We start from the raw sequence: 20,598 nt of genomic DNA on the forward strand, positions 1-20,598 counted from the left end.
CTTGCACTGAGGAGAGTCTTCCGTCGGGCCCCTCTGCCATAAAGCCCCGACTGGTGGAGGGCTGCAGTGATGGTTGACTTTCTACAACTTTCTTTGCATCTCTGGAGCTCAGCCACAGTGCTCTTTGGGTTCTTCTTTACCTCTCTCACCAAGGCTCTTCTCCCCCGATAGCTCAGTTTGGCTGGACGGCCAGCTCTAGGAAGGGTTCTGGTCGTCCCAAACGTCTTCCATTTAAGGAATGGAGGCCACTGTGCTCTTGGGAACCTTAAGTGCAGCAGAAATTTTTTTGTAACCTTGGCCCGATCTGTGCCTTGCCACAATTCTGTCTCTGAGCTCTTCAGGCAGTTCCTTTGACCTCATGATTCTCATTTGCTCTAACATGCACTGTGAGCTGTAAGGTCTTATATAGACAGGTGTGTGGCTTTCCTAATCAAGTCAAATCAGTATAATCAAACACAGCTGGACTCAAATGAAGGTGTAGAACCATCTCAAGGATGATCAGAAGAAATGGACAGCACCTGAGTTAAATATATGAGTGTCACAGCAAAGGGTCTGAATACTTAGGACCATGTGATATTTCAGTTTTTCTTTTTTAATAAATCTGCAAAAATGTCAACAATTCTGTGTTTTTTTGTCAATATGGGGTGCTGTGTGTACATTAATGAGGAAAAAAAATTAACTTAAATTATTTTAGCAAATGGCTGCAATATAACAAAGAGTGAAAAATTTAAGGGGGTCTGAATACTTTCCGTACCCACTGTATATATATTACGTTTTTTTCAAATTCCGCTTTTTTCATTTACATTTTTCTGGATTCCATTATTATTTCTCACCTTATGTTTTGTTGTAACCAAATTCTGTGTTTTAGCATGTCTAGTTATTTGAATGCATAAAAACAACTTTTATTTATTCTTACAATAATAGCCTTATGATTTTTTCCCCCCTCAGAAATTCTGTGTTGTCTATTTTAATTTTCCTGGTTATCAAATGAAGGCATACAACATTAAATTAATTAATCTTTTAATTAATGAAAATTTTATTTAATTTTCTGGCAAATAAAGTACAATTAAAATTAAAACATGGAAGAAATATTGTGTGATTATTCCTTAAAAATAAAGTTTAAATTTTTTTAAAACAGTAGTAGTATGTATATTGAACTAAATAAAAAGTAATATATTTCCGTCACAATGTTTTCAAGTTAAACTGAACTTTAATTTTGATGGGTTGCCGTGAATAGGCCTACCTTTAAATTTCTGTGTGTATATCATATGATGCTATTTTTACTCAAATCAAAGGGTAAAATGCCCAGGAACTGACTTTCAGAGCAGCTCTGGAGATGTTCATGTATTTATGTCCTCATTTAGTGAGACGGCAGACACTGAAACCAGTGTGTAGCTTCAGTGTGTGTGTAGTAAATGAAAGCGTGTCTGCAACATTCATTCACACAGAGACATGCACGACATGCGGGATTTATATTTAAATAAGTCTTTTTGCGGCTTAATATACAGATTAATATACAGATATCGTCCATATCACGATTTGTTTGAAGAATAATGACCTATTTTTGAATAATTCATCCAAACAAATTCCGTGACATTGCATGTTAAACTGTAAATTCCGTTTTTATAACTTGATTCTGTGATTCCTTCTACATTTTCCTCATCGTGGAAATCATAGGGCCTTACATCATTTCACTAACGCACCAGTGTGCAGGTCAAAGCGGTGATGAAGTAGTATGCACTGATCTCTGTGCAGGCAGTCTGATGTAATTATCTCCATTACGTAACATGAAGTATAAAACAAGTTGTTTGCCAGCTTCATTTAAAAAAAAAAAAAAACTTTAATAAAAAGCAGAATAAACGTTTTTAGGAAAACATAATTTTTCAATTCATGACTGCAGCCTATTAGATGTAATGCTGAGAATAAAAAAAAAATAACATCCACCTTGTAGGAACTGAGCAGCCAATCAGGCACTGGCACCCCATGTGACAGCAGCTTGTTGATGACACCGCGATGATATTGAGCGTTCTGTAAGGGATATTTCTCCAAATAATGAGCTAACAGCCGCCAAGCTTCATCTGTCGCGCTGTGTGGAGAGAAATTCAGTTTAGGAAGAGACAGAGAAGAGTTCATTGTAAGGAGTATTTTAACAGACCTGGACTCTTTAGTAGTAATAACAGTTGGCAACTGATTAGCTGCAAGCCAGTTCCACACCTCCGTCTGGTCCTGATCGCCTTTATACTGCAGTTTGATACACCTACACACACAGAAAAATACGCCGTGCAGAAGTCAGAACAAAAAGCAGCCAGCTGATTTTGACTGGGCAAACACAGGAGCGATCAACTTACTTGAAGGTCAGTCCTTCAAAGACGGGTGTGAGGGATAAGTTAAAGGTCTGACATAGTGTCAAGGCTGTGTCAAAAAGTCCTGTTTGCACCAGCAGAGTCACCATCTCTTGTGAAGATGCACCTCCTGTAAGAGAAATAACACCAGGATCAAGTTAACACTAGAACCACCAGTTTTAGCCTACTGATAAATGTTAAAACTTTGGATTAATTATACATTTTTGTTTTGCAATTTTTTATCGTTTATTGTTTGCTACTGTGTTGCTATTAATTCTAGTCTGCCCATTTCCTGAAAAAAAAACAAAACTGATCTATGATGCAATGAATAAACAATTTTTGTGATTACTCCAAGTTTACTGGTTTTGTTCTCTTATTCAAATTATAAACGATATAACTAAACAAATGAGTAATTATTTAGGTGAAACTGTGCGCTTGAATTTGTCGTTGCATCATACATCCTATGCAGTGCAGTGAGGTGAATTATTATTGCTGATTATAGTATATTTAGGGTATTGTAGTAATTTAAATGGTTTATCTTAAAACATTGTATTATAATATTACACCACCCAAATATGGCGAGTTTATATTTAGTGAAGTGACCTGTGACCCATACTAGGAACTAGCGCTCTGCATTTATCCCATCCAAAGTGGACACACACAGCAGTGAACACACACCCGGAGCAGTGGGCTGCTATTTTTTGCTGCGGCGCCCGGGGAGCAGTTGGGGGTTGCCTTGCTCAAGGGCACCTCAGTCGTGGTATTGAAGGTGGGAGAGAGCGCTGTACATTCACTCCCCCCCACCTACAATCCCTGCCAGTATGAGACACGAACCCACAACCTTTGGGTTACGAGTCCGACGCTCTAACCATTAGGCCACAACTTCCCCAAAGGAAGGTCGTCCTTTTTTTTCGACCTGTCACGAACAGGATATTCACATAAAATATTCACCATTTTATGACTCTAGACATTAATTTGTGTAGATAGTGGCATAATAAATTTTTTAGCTATATCAAAACAGTAGTCATGTGCATGTGTAAATTTTACCCGCTGTTCAGTTTGTGTTTGCAAGCTGAAAAAATAAATAATAGCATGAAATATAGAATCAGAATCAGAATGAGCTTTATTGCCAGGTATGTTTACACATACGAGGAATTTGTTTTCGTGACAGAAGCTTCCACAGTGTAACAGAATGACAGTGACAGAACAAAAAACACAGATAACAAAAAAATAGAACAAGTAAATAAGGAATAAAAATATATAAATCTTCAAAAACACTCCAATCAGTGAGGTCAAAACAAGCTTGTAAATCCTGCTCTGCTTCATTAGTCCATCTTTCTACAGTCCTTAATACAGGTTTAGCTGATTTCAGTTTCTGCCTGTAGGTCGGTATTAGATGAACTAAACAGTGATCAGAGAGCCCCAAAGCTGCCCGTGGAACAGAGCAGCTCATGTTAACCTGTTTCACCTTGTAAATCAATACACAAAAACAGTTTCTGAAGTGTAAGGAATTTTATTAGATTTTTTACATAATCTCAAAGCAACAGCCAGGCTTCTGGTGATTATGGGATCGTGTTCATAGCTCAGGAAAGCTTAATTGTAAAAAAAAAAAAAAAAAAAAGTGCATTAGAAAACTCAACTGTACATATGGCAGAATATAAGAATGTCATACCAGTTATATTGATAAAGGCAACATAATTTAAAATTGGACAAAAGCGTCTTCCAAAAGAAAGCATGTATCCCCATGTCATTACCTGCGATGGCGGCTGAGGAGGGGTCCTGCTGAGCCAATGTCAGTCGACTCCGAGCAAGAGCATACTCTTTCTCCAAGTCTTTCAGCTCAAGAATGTCGATCCGTTGACTTACTGTGATCACATGACAAACAACTTTGAAACGTGCAACATTTAAAAACAACACAAGAGTAGATTTTGCTGACATTTATAACTATCTAAAATGCACTGATTATCAGATTAATAGGCCAATAGTTTTAAAAATCTACACTGCCATTCAAAAGTTTGGGATCAGTAAGATTTGAACCCCCGGTTTCACAGACAAGGCTTAAGCTAGTCCCAGACTAAAATGCATGTTTGAGCTGTCTCAACTGAAAATATCTTGCTCTGACGTATCTTAATATGTCAGTGTCATTGTAAATTAAATAAAGACCTAGTCCTGGCTTAAGCTACGCCCCGTTTGTGAAACCGGCCTTAATGTTTTAAAGATTCTTATGCTTATTAAGGCTGCATTTTTTTGATCAAAAATACAGAAAGAAACTGTAATATTGTGAAATATTATTACAATTTAAAATAACAGTTTTCTATTTTAATATACTTTGAAAATTTATTTCTGTGATGCAAAGCTGAATTTTCAGCATCATTACACCAGTCTTCAGTGTCACATGATCCTTCTGAAATCATTCTAATATGCTGATTATCATTAGCAATGTTGGAAACAGTTGTGCTGCTTAATATATATAAAAAATAAAAAAAAAATTATTTTATAACCCGTGATAATTTTTTCAGGATTCTTTGATTAATAAAAAGTTCAGAGAACAGCATTTATTCAAATTCATTCATGCACTGACTGGTTCAAAATGATAATTTGATTGTCTTTTGGACCGACTGATTACAAGAACCAGATTCATGTGTGTCCCTGGAGCACTAAAGCAGTCATAAGTAGCACAGGTATATTTGTGTCAAAATTATACATTTTTCTTTTATGCCAAAAATCATTAAGATATTAAGTATAATATAAAATATTAAGATATTAAGATCATGTTCCATGAAGATATTTTGTAAATTTCCTACCATAAATATACAAAAACTTAATTTTTGATTAGTAATATGCATTGCCAAGAACTTCATTTGGACAACTTTAAAGGTGATTTTCTCAATATTTGGATTTTTTTGCACCCTCAGATTCCAGATTTTCAAATAGTTGAATCCTAACAAATCATACATCAATGGAAAGCTTATTTATTCAGATTTCATATGATTTATAAATCTCAATTTCAAAAAAATTTACAACCCTGTTGTGGTCCAGGGTCACATTATACAATGGTCATGCTATATGTTTTGCATGCAGCCAGCAAACGATAAATTTTTCTTTTATGCCAAAAATCATTAAGATATTAAGTATAATATAAAATATTAAGATCATGTTCCATGAAGATATTTTGTAAATTTCCTACCATAAATATACAAAAACTTAATTTTTGATTAGTAATATGCATTGCCAAGAACTTCATTTGGACAACTTTAAAGGTGATTTTCTCAATATTTGGATTTTTTTGCACCCTCAGATTCCAGATTTTCAAATAGTTGAATCCTAACAAATCATACATCAATGGAAAGCTTATTTATTCAGATTTCATATGATTTATAAATCTCAATTTCAAAAAAATTTACAACCCTGTTGTGGTCCAGGGTCACATTATACAATGGTCATGCTATATGTTTTGCATGCAGCCAGCAAACAACACAATAGCAAAAGGTATGTGATAACCACACATTAAATTTTAATCATCTTCAATGATTGTTTGTATCAAGACTAAGGCATCAACTAGGCTAACTATTACTTTGAAAATTTTGATAATAAAATGTTAAGTGGGGGACATGTAGTAACATGTTTAATAGATAATTAAGTGTTCAGGTTTGCCACCTGTCAATAAAAATACTGCGTTCTGAATGACCAATATGACCATTAGCATACACAAATAGATCATTGATTAAGTATTAAAGTGGGAAAAACAAAGTAGTCAGTATAGTCCACACAAATTTAGAGGGTGTTTTTGGGTGTAATTACCTGGATTTGCAGCAAATTCTCCATCATAGTTCCTTTTCGGTGATGTGCCTGGTCGCTCATACTAGTCAAAAGTCAAGTCATGATACATATTAAAATACATTACAATACACAGCGGGTAAAATAAGTATGGAACATCACCATTTTTCTCAGTAAATATATTTGTAAAGGTGCTGTTGACTTAAAATTTTCACCAGATGTCGGTAACAACCCAAGTAATCCATACATACAAAGAAAACATAACAAATAAGTTCAGAATTTAAGTTATGTGTAATAAAATGGAATGTCACAGGGAAAAAGTATTTAACACATGAAGAAAGGGAGGTGTAAAAAGGCATGGAAAGCCAAGACACCAGCTGAAATCTGTCAGTAACTAGAAAGCAATCCTGCTCCTGGTCAGTGGAAATTAATATTAGCTTCAGTCCCAACACCTACAGTAACAGGATGATGATGATGAAACAAGGGTGGACATTTCAGCAAGACAACGATCCCAAACACAGCCAAGGAAACTCTCGATTGGTTTCAGAGAAAGAATGGCCAGCCAATCACTGACTTGAATCCAATAGAAAATAAGAACTACAGATCAGAGTTCATAGAAGAGGTCCACAGAACCTTCAAGATTTGAAGACTGTGTGGGAGAATGGGCTAAAGTCACACCTGAGCAAGGCATGCCACTAGTTTCTCCATACAGGAGGTGTCTTGAAGCTGTCATTACCAACAAAGTCTTTTGTACGAAGTATTAAATACATTTCAGTAGTTCAATACTTTTTCCCTGTGTCATTCCATTTTATTACACATAACTTTATTTCTGAACTTATTTGTTTTGTTTAATTTGAATGTATGGATTACACATTTATGGATTAAAAATTTCATGTCACCAGCACCTTTACAAATATATTTACTGAGAAAAATGGTGGCGTGTTCAATAATTATGTTACCCGCTGTATGTTACAAAATTGTGTTACAGATGTATACACAGAGTACTGTGCAAAAGTCTTTAGATGCTTCACAAAACTCATACAACTAGGGGTGTGCGATATATATAGTCTGCGATAATATCGTAATTGTTGTTTTAATGATGTGTGATTTGACATTATCTAGTATTTTGCAAAAATCATTCAAAACACCACTACAGAGTGCACACATACATTACGTGAAGTCTAGACTAGTGTGTGTGCGGATTTAGAGTGTGTTCTTTCACTGCATGATTCAGTCTATTAAAATGCATTTAGAATGATCACAAATTCAAGACATGGGGCAGAAAATTTATATATTTATACCACGGCACTTCATATAGTTAATCTATTTCACACGAAGAGTGCAGTTTTTCTCCAAAAATCATTATGATTACAAATGTGATATTGACTTTTTACAACAGTTCAATAAGAAGTTAATCAAGAGACTTACGTTTTAGACATCATATTGGCTGTTTTTGCTCTATTCGCCAACAAAAATCATTCCAAACACAGCCACAGCGCTGTTTCACGTCTCTGAGCAACATGACCATGTTTCGTTCCTGAATTAATCAACCGTTTAAATGATTTGGTTCAATCGCAATGACTCACTTATTAACAGTGATTTGCTGCTACCTACTGGCGGTTTTAATTTCACATTTCGGCATTTTTCTTTTAGATTTTTTTCATGTTTGAAATAATTTCAAACATCAGTATTCAACGTTTTATGTTTAATATATCAAAACATTATTTATGCATTTGTAATTGCAGGTTAAATGCATTCATGTCTTGCATTAAACAGTGTGTAAACACATCTAAATGCCATTTCAGATGCAGCTTCTGTGTTGATTTCATTTGCTTGGTAACAGCAATTCATTAACCTGTAAAACAGGTTTCACTTGCTTGGTAATAATGTCTTATTAATCTAATCACTGATTAAACGTAAGAATTTGACTCAAAAGATAATGGACAATTTTTGAAAAAAATGGCTTTATAAAGGTAAAAATGCCCATAAAATGTAAGAATCAGTTTAAACTTATTGGAAAAGATTAATTTCAATCAATATGAACAGACCACTACACAGAATATGAAGAATATCAAAAACGTCAGGAGTCAGCTGTCCGCGGCAGGGCTTAAGATACCAGCACAATAACACACTCAGCAAAATATAATCTAATTATCGTTATCGATTAAATCCCAGAAAATATCGAGATATAATTTTTTGTCAATATCGCACACCCCTACATACAACATACTGTTTAGATTTACTGTAGGTTAAAGAAGTTAATTGATAAAATGTATTCATGGCATTATTTTTGAAAAAACCCTTACTCATACAGGCAAACTCACAAGAGGTCAAAAAGGTGACAAAGTTTGCAATATGAGCCTTGTAAGGGGGTCTGGGGGCATGAAGCTGAGGTGTCATTAATGCATTTACACCACAACATTTCAAATAGAGGTCAACCGATATGGGTTTTTCACTGGCCGATGCCGATATTTAGAAATCAGGGCAGCCGATGGCCGATATATAATGCCGATTTGTTTGGCCGATATGTTTGGCTGATTTTCTTTTTATTTCTTCTTCCCCTTCATCTCATAAAAGTGAGTTTGAGTAAATGATTATTGCAGGATACTAGATAGTAATAGTAGTAGTAGCCTAATTCAGAGTAATAATTAATGGCTCAAAACTTAAGCACCTTCTCAAAACAGTTCTGAAGCATGCTTTTTGTTTATGTTTGCTGACAGACACCAGTGTTTCTCACAGACTTGCAAATGCAAATTCATTCTCTGCCAGCAGGAGGCGCTGTTGGAGCGGAGATATAGCGGTTTCCCCGGTAACGGCTGTAATCTAATAAGCTCTACTTTATCAGGCATTACAGGAAAGAAGAAATGAAAATGACATAGAAGCTTTTCTGAAGACGGTTGGTTCTTTTCACAGATACATTCATATAAAAACACCCGCGCTGCATTTTAATTTTGAAACGTGCAGTGCTCAGTTTATTCAAGGAAATATAAGCCTTTTGGAAAATCTATTTGTGGTGGTCCGTCTGTTGTGACGAGCCTCCACAAATAACTGAATGTATGGGAAACACTGGACACTTCTATAAGTCAAATGGCCAAGTGATGTATTTATTTATTTTTATTTTATTTAGTCATTTAGCAGACGCTTTTATCCAAAGCGACTTACAAATGAGGACAATAAAAGCAGTCAAAACTAACAAAAGAGCAACAATATATGTGCAAATGACAAGTCTCGGTTAGCCTAACGCAGTACACGTAGCAAGGTGTATATATATATATATATATTATACACATACACATACACAGACATATACACACACACAACGAAAAACAAGTAGATAGAATAGAAAAAATAGAAAGCTTTTGCTTGTTTGTTTTTATAAAAAAAAAATATATATATATAAAGTAGAATTAAAATAGAATAGAAAGTGTTAGAGGGTCAAATAAAGTAATGCTTGTTTGTAATGTAATGCTAGTTTATATCCATGCGTTTTTAGTCGTTTCTTGAAGTTGGTTAAGGACTCAGCTGCTCAGATTGATTTGGGCAGGTCATTCCACAAGGAGGGAACAGTTAATGAAAAAGTCAGTGAAAGTGATTTTGTGCCTCTGAGATGGCACAATAATAGGCAATTCACTTGCAGAACGCAAGCTTCTAGAGGGCACATAACTCTGAAGTAATTAATTTAGGTAAATGGGTGCAGAGCCAGTGGTGGTTTTGTAGGCAAACATTAATGCCTTGAATTTATTGCGAGCAGCTACTGGTAGCCAGTGCAAATTGATGAACAGAGGTGTGACATGGGTTCTTTTCGGCTCATTAAAGATTAATCTTGCAGCAGCATTTTGGATTAATTGTAGAGGTTTGATAGAAGTGGCTGGAAGACCTGCCAAGAGAGCATATGTCCTTTTAGCAGTGGAGGCATTAGTAGAGAATGAAGAGAGAAGTGATCGATATACATTAAGGTCAGTAGGATTTTGTGATTTGCGCCATACTCTTTCTCCAGCTCTGAGCTTAGAACGATACTCACGGAGAACATTAGATAGCCAAGGGGCAGAAGAGGTGGAACGAGCTGGCCTGGAAGACAAGACATATACACACACACAACGAAAAACAAGTAGATAGAATAGAAAAAATAGAAAGCTTTTGCTTGTTTGTTTTTATAAAAAAAAAAATATATATATATAAAGTAGAATTAAAATAGAATAGAAAGTGTTAGAGGGTCAAATAAAGTAATGCTTGTTTGTAATGTAATGCTAGTTTGTATCCATGCGTTTTTAGTCGTTTCTTGAAGTTGGTTAAGGACTCAGCTGCTCAGATTGATTTGAGCAGGTCATTCCACCAGGACAAAGATGAAACCATAGCAGATAGCCGGTAGGGTGAGAGGTTACGTCGAAAAGTGACATGTGTAGGGGTATGTGTTGTGTCAGGAACCATGTTGAGGTTAAGAGGGAGGAGGAAGTGATCCGAGGTGTGCAGTGGAGTAACGAGCACATGATCAGTGTCAACAAAAGTGACTATCAAAAGTGATGAAAATAAAAGAGTTCACGCATATTACACAGCCTGCTGCTCACAACTGCTTAAGAGTGCACTGGCCACGAGCGATGACATCGTGGAGGCTATTGTCGGACCCACACACACATTTCATGAGGAAAGTTATCGTGTACGTTATAATCAGCCAAGAAGATTCGTCTGAATTGCATGTTTCTACTTTCACATGCAAATGCACTTATGAATATGATAACTTTCTGGCATCAATTCTAGTAGGGTAAAACATAATTACGCTTTCGAAACGGTCTGTTTTGCCCTGCCATCATTAGCTGAAGCTGTGTGTGAACAAGAAGCGGCTGCAGAGTGTGAGCTGCTCTGTCTCTCACGCAGCCAGAGAGAGATTCTCCGGTGTTCCGCAACAACGCTTAGCTGTCAGCTTGCAGATGCTCCTGCCTATAAATTGGCCTAATTTGCAGCACAATCGGCCGATGCCAATTAATTAAAAAATGGCAAAAATCATCCGACCTCTAATTTCAAATGCATAAATTATTTGATAAGATTAATGTTTTAAATATTTTTGAACATAAAGGACTGTTTTAATGAGCGAGTCATTAGTGTGTTGCTCGGAGACACAAAACAGTTCTGCTGTGGCTTTGATTGAAACTTCGTCAGCGAACTTGAGCAAAAACAGTTACTATTGTATTACAAATTGCGAACTTTGTGTCTGTTTACCTCACAATGAAGAACTTCCATGCCGACGACATGTTTACATGCGGATGTGAGTGTAAGTGTGCCGTCAAAACAGACCAGCTGTGAGATGAGGTGTGTTGGATTTGAAGCAGCAGCGCGCAGACTGATCAAACATCAAAGTACCGCAAGAGTGATTCGAATGCATGCGGAGCCATCTGCTCTCTGTAGCTCTCGCGGTGCTTTGATGTCATACATCGATCGGTCTGCTCAGTGCTGCTTCAAGTCGAACCGAGAAAGGGACTTTGGTCGAACACACTCTGGTCTACGAGCTTGCAATCTCTCTCTTTCTCTGCCCAGACACGGTATGCTTACTTTACAGACACATGCCTTCTGCACTGTGTATGTAAGTCTTGGACACTTGGAACAACAATGGGGGTTATTCTGACAGGACAAGTTGCTCTGTAATGCTAGTTCTGAGAAAAGCTCTAGAATTATTAGTTTTACAGATGCCACTTGGTTATTCTTTTGATATTTTTGTATCCAATGCAATGAAATTCAGACATCTTTATGTGTGACTCACTAAAACTCATGTACACACATTTTCATATGTAGGTCTACAAGTATTTATTTTGGAACCATGTTGAGGTTAAGAGGGAGGAGGAAGTGATCCGAGGTGTGCAGTGGAGTAACGAGCACATGATCAGTGTCAACAAAAGTGACTATCAAAAGTGATGAAAATAAAAGAGTTCACGCATATTACACAGCCTGCTGCTCACAACTGCTTAAGAGTGCACTGGCCACGAGCGATGACATCGTGGAGGCTATTGTCGGACCCACACACACATTTCATGAGGAAAGTTATCGTGTACGTTATAATCAGCCAAGAAGATTCGTCTGAATTGCATGTTTCTACTTTCACATGCAAATGCACTTATGAATATGATAACTTTCTGGCATCAATTCTAGTAGGGTAAAACATAATTACGCTTTCGAAACGGTCTGTTTTGCCCTGCCATCATTAGCTGAAGCTGTGTGTGAACAAGAAGCGGCTGCAGAGTGTGAGCTGCTCTGTCTCTCACGCAGCCAGAGAGAGATTCTCCGGTGTTCCGCAACAACGCTTAGCTGTCAGCTTGCAGATGCTCCTGCCTATAAATTGGCCTAATTTGCAGCACAATCGGCCGATGCCAATTAATTAAAAAATGGCAAAAATCATCCGACCTCTAATTTCAAATGCATAAATTATTTGATAAGATTAATGTTTTAAATATTTTTGAACATAAAGGACTGTTTTAATGAGCGAGTCATTAGTGTGTTGCTCGGAGACACAAAACAGTTCTGCTGTGGCTTTGATTGAAACTTCGTCAGCGAACTTGAGCAAAAACAGTTACTATTGTATTACAAATTGCGAACTTTGTGTCTGTTTACCTCACAATGAAGAACTTCCATGCCGACGACATGTTTACATGCGGATGTGAGTGTAAGTGTGCCGTCAAAACAGACCAGCTGTGAGATGAGGTGTGTTGGATTTGAAGCAGCAGCGCGCAGACTGATCAAACATCAAAGTACCGCAAGAGTGATTCGAATGCATGCGGAGCCATCTGCTCTCTGTAGCTCTCGCGGTGCTTTGATGTCATACATCGATCGGTCTGCTCAGTGCTGCTTCAAGTCGAACCGAGAAAGGGACTTTGGTCGAACACACTCTGGTCTACGAGCTTGCAATCTCTCTCTTTCTCTGCCCAGACACGGTATGCTTACTTTACAGACACATGCCTTCTGCACTGTGTATGTAAGTCTTGGACACTTGGAACAACAATGGGGATTATTCTGACAGGACAATGACTCACTAATACACACATTTTCATATGTAGGTCTACAAGTATTTATTTTCATTCTTACTGAGCTATTCTCTGAGTGAGCGAGTGAGCTAAGGAATTGAAAATGTTTCAGATGCTTACCGCTGCTCCAGACGAAGGCTGCACAATCCAGGCGTAGTCTGGATGAACGAGACGCAGGCAGTTGAGGGCTGCTAGATAACAGTTCACCTGCTTCTGGAGACCGCGCAGAGTTCGCACCTCACGGCCCAGACGCATACCGTACTCAAACATCACTGTACCGGCTTAAACACACAAACAAATCACTGTTGGCTTAATTGCCAAATCCTGCCTGCATATAACAATTTTATTGCTCATTTGAACAATAAATCAATAATAACTATAAAACTGCAGGAGGGTTTTATTTTTTAAATTCAATAATTAATCCTTTCCCCCAAAAACTTGAAACATCATTGTAACGCTGACCCATCAGTTTTACCTTTCCTATAGTTGTGACGATTGATATGAAAAGCATACAGAAGCTCATAGTAGTTGTGAGTCATGAGGTCCACAGCTCTCGCGCGAGACTCAATAATGCTGACCACCTGAAGAACACAAAGCACAAAACAACACAATAGCTTGCTAAAAATACAAGAAAGAATTGAAGACAGGGCTCGACAATAAGAATGGTCTAGGGACAGTGACGTTCTGGAGATATTTGATAAGGATGTATTAAACTTAAACTGAAAGTTATTGTGAATTTGCAGAATTTAAATACGTCATAAAGGTAAGGTTATGTAGCTGGCTATAAATTTTGTCGAAACTGTAAGAATGCCTTGTGAAAAGTGCAGTATAAATTCAAGAAGTAGAATTCAAGCACGTTTAAGCAGTGGCAGCTGAGGGAAGCTAATAATTATCAATTTACCAACTTTACATAATAATTAGAGCCCGACCGATACATCGTTTTGCCGATATTATCGGCCGATATGAGCCTGTCGCCGAACGCGAATCGAGTGTACATCTCGAGGCCCTCTTTCGAATGAGACTACCCCCGCGTGGATAGCCCCCGGGGTTCGGAAGTTAAGGGTGGACCGATCTAGCGATCCCGGGGGGCTACCGACGCGCAGAGAGTGGCGTTCGAGAGGGCTCCTCGAGCTGAAGGGATCCCCGAATTTGGAGGAGATCCACCGGCGCATTCGCGAGATAGTGTACAATCTTCGTTGTAACAATCATTTCAAGAATAAAAAGAGAAAAAAAATTTGATGTAATTTGTTATTTTAATGTTTACATCAAAGGTCAAAGGCAAAAACTTTGGTAAATTAAATGACTAAATCCATAAAAGTATGTTTCAACAACTTACTTGATAAGGCTGAAAGAATAATAAATCAGTGTGTCTATTTACACTAAATAGGTGCTAATTACACTAGCTCCGCCCACCAATGTCTGGTTGGCGTAGACAACATTACAAAAGATGTGCGTAGTACAAAAGGCTCAGTGGTGTAGGGCGTAAAAGCATAGTAGCATCTTTGGACGCAATGGACCAGAGTTTGAAATCAATTTTTTGCACCAAGTATAAACAAAGTCCCTTTAAGGCAAGTCATTTCACTTGGCGGCCATCTTTGAAACGCCTCTCGGGCATGCACGTGCAGCTCCTATCTCTTTGAATGGGGAAACATCAAATTTTCCAAAACTGTTCAATAAGCTTACAATTAAATTTCACATTTGAAATCACCAATGAAATCTGACAACAACGGTCTCATAAATGTTGTTTCTTTTGCTCCAATAGCTTTAAAAAAGATTATTTTTCAGGCTAGACCAGCCAGTGTGCATACACAGTACTAAGCGCATGTCTCAGAACGCTGACTGTTTTTATAGCAACAGGGACCTCTAACGGCAGCTGCAGTGATGCACTGACCTTACCGATTAGCTCTTTTATTCAGAAAATGGGGCATCCTTCGATAAAGCGGCCATATTGAAAGTTGCATTTTTCAAAGCAGCATCTACTATTTACAGACTGATCTCGAAGGCAGTATCCTCACAACTATATTTCTTAGAGAAAAATTTTATCTGTGAGAATTTCCAGTCAGGATTTAGACTGTATCATAGTACTGAGACTGCTCTCATCAGAGTTTCAAATTACCTGCTCTTATCATCCGATCATGGTTGCATTTCTCTATTAGTGCTACTGGATCTTAGCGCTGCGTTCGACACTATTGACCACAACATTCTTTTCAATGGACTAGAAAATGATGCTGCCATTAGTGGAATTGCATTGGCATGGTTCAAATCATACTTATCTGACCGTCATCAATTTGTAGCAGTGAATGTTGAGGTATTGATCACAAATGCAGTATGGAGTACCACAAGGTTTAGTACTAGGACCGTTACTTTTCACGCTTTACATGTTACCCTTGGGAGATATCATCAGGAAACATGGTGTTAAATTTCACTGTTATGCTAATGATACTCAGTTCTATATTTCGTCGCGGCCCGACAAAGCATACCGATTTGCAAAACTAACGGAATGCATAGTTGATATAAAAAACTGGACAACTAGTAATTTCCTACTGCTAAATTCTGAAGAAAAAAAAAACAGGTGTTAATACCAAAAACCTCCGCATGTAATAACCAAGAACACTGTCTAAACACTTGATGGCTGCTCTATCAATTCTTCATTATCAGTTAGGAACCTAGGTGTGCTGTTTGATAGCAATCTATCATTTGAAAGCCATGTTTCTAGCATTTGTAAAACTGCATTTTTCCATCTTAAAAATATATCTAAATTACGACCTATGCCCTCAATGTCAAATGCAGAAATGTTAATTCATGTGTTCATGACCTCAAGGTTAGAAGCTGTGTGTGAACAAGAAGCGGCTGCAGAGTGTGAGCTGCTCTGTCTCTCACGCAGCCAGAGAGAGATTCTCCGGTGTTCCGCAACAACGCTTAGCTGTCAGCTTGCAGATGCTCCTGCCTATAAATTGGCCTAATTTGCAGCACAATCGGCCGATGCCAATTAATTAAAAAATGGCAAAAATCATCCGACCTCTAATTTCAAATGCATAAATTATTTGATAAGATTAATGTTTTAAATATTTTTGAACATAAAGGACTGTTTTAATGAGCGAGTCATTAGTGTGTTGCTCGGAGACACAAAACAGTTCTGCTGTGGCTTTGATTGAAACTTCGTCAGCGAACTTGAGCAAAAACAGTTACTATTGTATTACAAATTGCGAACTTTGTGTCTGTTTACCTCACAATGAAGAACTTCCATGCCGACGACATGTTTACATGCGGATGTGAGTGTAAGTGTGCCGTCAAAACAGACCAGCTGTGAGATGAGGTGTGTTGGATTTGAAGCAGCAGCGCGCAGACTGATCAAACATCAAAGTACCGCAAGAGTGATTCGAATGCATGCGGAGCCATCTGCTCTCTGTAGCTCTCGCGGTGCTTTGATGTCATACATCGATCGGTCTGCTCAGTGCTGCTTCAAGTCGAACCGAGAAAGGGACTTTGGTCGAACACACTCTGGTCTACGAGCTTGCAATCTCTCTCTTTCTCTGCCCAGACACGGTATGCTTACTTTACAGACACATGCCTTCTGCACTGTGTATGTAAGTCTTGGACACTTGGAACAACAATGGGGATTATTCTGACAGGACAAGTTGCTCTGTAATGCTAGTTCTGAGAAAAGCTCTAGAATTATTAGTTTTACAGATGCCACTTGGTTATTCTTTTGATATTTTTGTATCCAATGCAATGAAATTCAGACATCTTTATGTGTGACTCACTAAAACTCATGTACACACATTTTCATATGTAGGTCTACAAGTATTTATTTTCATTCTTACTGAGCTATTCTCTGAGTGAGCACTCCATATAAGGAATTGAAAATGTTTCAGATGCTTACCGCTGCTCCAGACGAAGGCTGCACAATCCAGGCGTAGTCTGGATGAACGAGACGCAGGCAGTTGAGGGCTGCTAGATAACTGTTCACCTGCTTCTGGAGACCGCGCAGAGTTCGCACCTCACGGCCCAGACGCATACCGTACTCAAACATCACTGTACCGGCTTAAACACACAAACAAATCACTGTTGGCTTAATTGCCAAATCCTGCCTGCATATAACAATTTTATTGCTCATTTGAACAATAAATCAATAATAACTATAAAACTGCAGGAGGGTTTTATTTTTTAAATTCAATAATTAATCCTTTCCCCCAAAAACTTGAAACATCATTGTAACGCTGACCCATCAGTTTTACCTTTCCTATAGTTGTGACGATTGATATGAAAAGCATACAGAAGCTCATAGTAGTTGTGAGTCATGAGGTCCACAGCTCTCGCGCGAGACTCAATAATGCTGACCACCTGAAGAACACAAAGCACAAAACAACACAATGGCATGCTAAAAATTTATGCTGTCAAAAAATTTTTTTTATAACCGCGATTAATCACAAAGACGAAAGTTTTTAAATATATTTTTATATTGCAATAATTTCACATTCTATCTTTAAATTAATGTAATAACAACAAAGAAAGTATATTTTTAATTTTTGTTTAATGGCATCTTTTTTTGTATATCTGATACCAATACTACTGAAGTCTCTAGGAAATTGTTATTTTTCCCCCTAATATTTAACCATTGATAACCATTAAACCTTACAGTATAATTGAGAGCTATCAATTTGAACATTTATTAGACTTTAAAAATAAATAACTTCAAATTTAAATGAGCTTACCAATTCATTTAAACCTTCACATAAACCAATTATATAGAATACCTGTGTCCTTCAGCAATTAGGAAATATACAGAAATTGAATAAAGTTATTAAACACTAAATTTACACAGAAATCAGTTAATTCTCAGCACATAGAGACCCTTTCACCTAGATATCATACTATAGAGTCTGTGTCTGGTCCCCGAACTAGAAAATACAAAAAAGGTCCAAATCAATTAAAGAGTAACAATTTAATTGATGTTCAACAAATAAAAAACAGATGTTATACGGATAAACAAATGATATAGCTTGGCTTATTGAATGATCAGTTCCCTTTCTACGGAGGCGCTTTTTGTAAATTATATGATCACTGATCATAACCTAGATGTGCTCTGTTTGACAGAAACCTGGCTAAAACCTGATGATTACATTATTTTAAATGAGTCTACCCCCCAAGATTACTATTATAAACATGAGCCACGTCCAAAAGGTAAAGGGGGAGTTGCTACAATTTATAACAATATTTTCAGTATTTCTCAGAGGGCGGGCTTCAAGTATAACTCGTTTGAAGTAATGGTTCTTCATATAACATTATCCAGAGAAACAAGTGTTAATGATAAATCCCCTGTGATGTTTGTACTGGCTACTGTATACAGGCCACCAGGGCACATACAGACTTTATTAAATAATTTGCTGATTTTATATCAGAGTTAGTGCTGGCTGCAGATCAAGTTTTAATTGTTGGTGATTTTAATATCTATGTTGATAATGAAAAAGATGCATTTGGGATCAGCATTCATAGACATTCTGAACTCTATTGGGTTAGACAACACGTGTCAGGACCTACTCATTGTCGAAATCATACTCTAGATTTAATAGTGGCACATGGAATTGATGTTGATGGTGTTGAAATTATGCAGCCAAGCGATGATATCTAAGATCATTATTTAGTCTTGTGCAAACTTCATATAGCTAAAACTGTAAATTCTGTATGGTAGAACCATCACTCCTACCACAAAAGACTGCTTTGTAAGTAATCTTCCTGATTTATCTCAATTCCTTAGCAATACCCCAGAACAACTTGATAATGTAACAGAAACTATGGACTCTCTCTTTTCTAGCATTTTAGATATGGTTGCTCCTTTACGCTTAAGGAAGATTAAGGAAAACAGTCTGATACCGTGGTACAATGAACACACTCGCACCCTAAAGAGAGCAGCCCGGAAAATGGAGCACAGCTGGAGGAAAACAAAATTTAGAGGTATTTTGTATTGCTTGGTGGGAAAATACCCTATCCTACAGAAAAGCATTAAAAACTGCTACATGTGATTACTTTTCGTCTCTTTTAGAAAAAAACAAACATAACCCCAGGTATTTATTCAATACAGTGGCTAAATTAACAAAAAATAAAGCACAGCATTTATTTAAAAAAATAAAGCACAGCATTTCCCAACAGCACAGCAGTAATGACTTTATGAACTACTTTACTTCCAAGATTGATACTATTAGAGATAAACCTGTAACCATGCAGCCGTCAGCTACAGTATTGCATCAGATAGTGTGCTATATCCCCCTATTATATCGAATCTCCCTTTTCTGTCCAAGATACTAGAAAAGGTAATATCCTCACAATTATATTCCTTCTTAGAGAAAAATGGTATCTGTGAGGATTTCCAGTCAGGATTTAGACGGTATCATAGTACTGAGACTGCTCTCATTAAAGATACAAAATACCTGCTCTTATCATCTGATCGTGGTTTTATCTCTCTATTAGTGCTACTGGATCTTAGCGCTGCGTTCGACACGATTGACCACAACATTCTTTTGAATAGACTAGAAAACTTTGTTGGCATTAGTGGAAGTGCATTAGCATGGTTCAAATCGTACTTATCTGACCGCCATCAATTCACAGCAGTGAATGAAGAGGTATCATATCGATCACAAGTGAAGTATGGAGTACCTCAAGGCTCAGTACTAGTGCCGTTACTTTTCACGCTTTACATGTTACCCCTGGGAGATATCATCAGGAAACACGGTGTTAGCTTTCACTGTTATGCTGATGATACTCAGCTCTATATTTCTTCGCGGCCCAGCGAAACATACCAATTTGAAAAACTGTAATGGAACGCATAGACGATATAAAAAACTGGATGACAAGTAATTTCTTACTGGTAAATTCTCAAAAAACAGAGGTGTTAATTATAGGACCAAAAAACTCCACATGTAATAACCTTGAACACTGTCTAACACTTGATGGCTGCTCTGTCAATTCTTCGTCATCAGTTAGGAACCTAGGTGTGCTATTTGATAGCAATCTTTCCTTTGAAACATTGTTCGGGAGGCAGACACACTTGGTCAGTTTAAATCTAGATTAAAGATCTCTTTAACATGGCTTACACATAACACACCAACACATTTCTAATATTCAAATCCGTTAAAGGATTTTTAGGCTGCATTAATTAGGACAACCGGAACCGGAAACACTTCCCATAACACCCAATGTACGTGCTACATCGTTAGAAGAATGGCATCTACGCTAATATCAGTCTGTTTCGTTCTTATTCCGAGGTCACCGTAGCCACCAGATCCATTCTGTATTCAGATCAGATGGCCACTGCAGTCACCTGGATCCAGTACGTATCCAGCCCAGATGGTGGATCAGCACCTAGAGAGGACTTCTACAGCCCTGAATGTCAGCGGAGATCAGGACAACTAGATGAGCCACAAAAACAGATCCCCAAGTGAGGACCTTGTCTTCTAGACGGCCACCAGGACAAG

General features: G+C 37.5%; 1 protein-coding gene across 1 annotated transcript in view; it reads right to left on the reverse strand.

Moving 5' to 3' along the window:
• The window catches only part of nup160 (nucleoporin 160), an 89,455-nt gene that overhangs the window by 14,800 nt on the left and 54,057 nt on the right, over positions 1-20,598 (reverse strand). The window contains exons 26-32 of the mRNA XM_016244124.1: positions 17,365-17,470; positions 17,010-17,170; positions 6,144-6,204; positions 4,097-4,207; positions 2,349-2,472; positions 2,156-2,257; positions 1,945-2,086 (exon numbers count right to left, since the gene is read on the reverse strand). Of these exons, the coding sequence (XP_016099610.1) occupies positions 1,945-2,086; positions 2,156-2,257; positions 2,349-2,472; positions 4,097-4,207; positions 6,144-6,204; positions 17,010-17,170; positions 17,365-17,470 (807 nt within the window). The remainder of the gene's footprint in view (positions 1-1,944; positions 2,087-2,155; positions 2,258-2,348; positions 2,473-4,096; positions 4,208-6,143; positions 6,205-17,009; positions 17,171-17,364; positions 17,471-20,598) is intronic.

This window comes from Sinocyclocheilus grahami, unplaced genomic scaffold (genome assembly GCF_001515645.1).
Source record: "Sinocyclocheilus grahami isolate Dianchi unplaced genomic scaffold, SAMN03320097.WGS_v1.1 scaffold709.1, whole genome shotgun sequence".
Taxonomy (NCBI): Eukaryota; Metazoa; Chordata; class Actinopteri; order Cypriniformes; family Cyprinidae; genus Sinocyclocheilus; species Sinocyclocheilus grahami.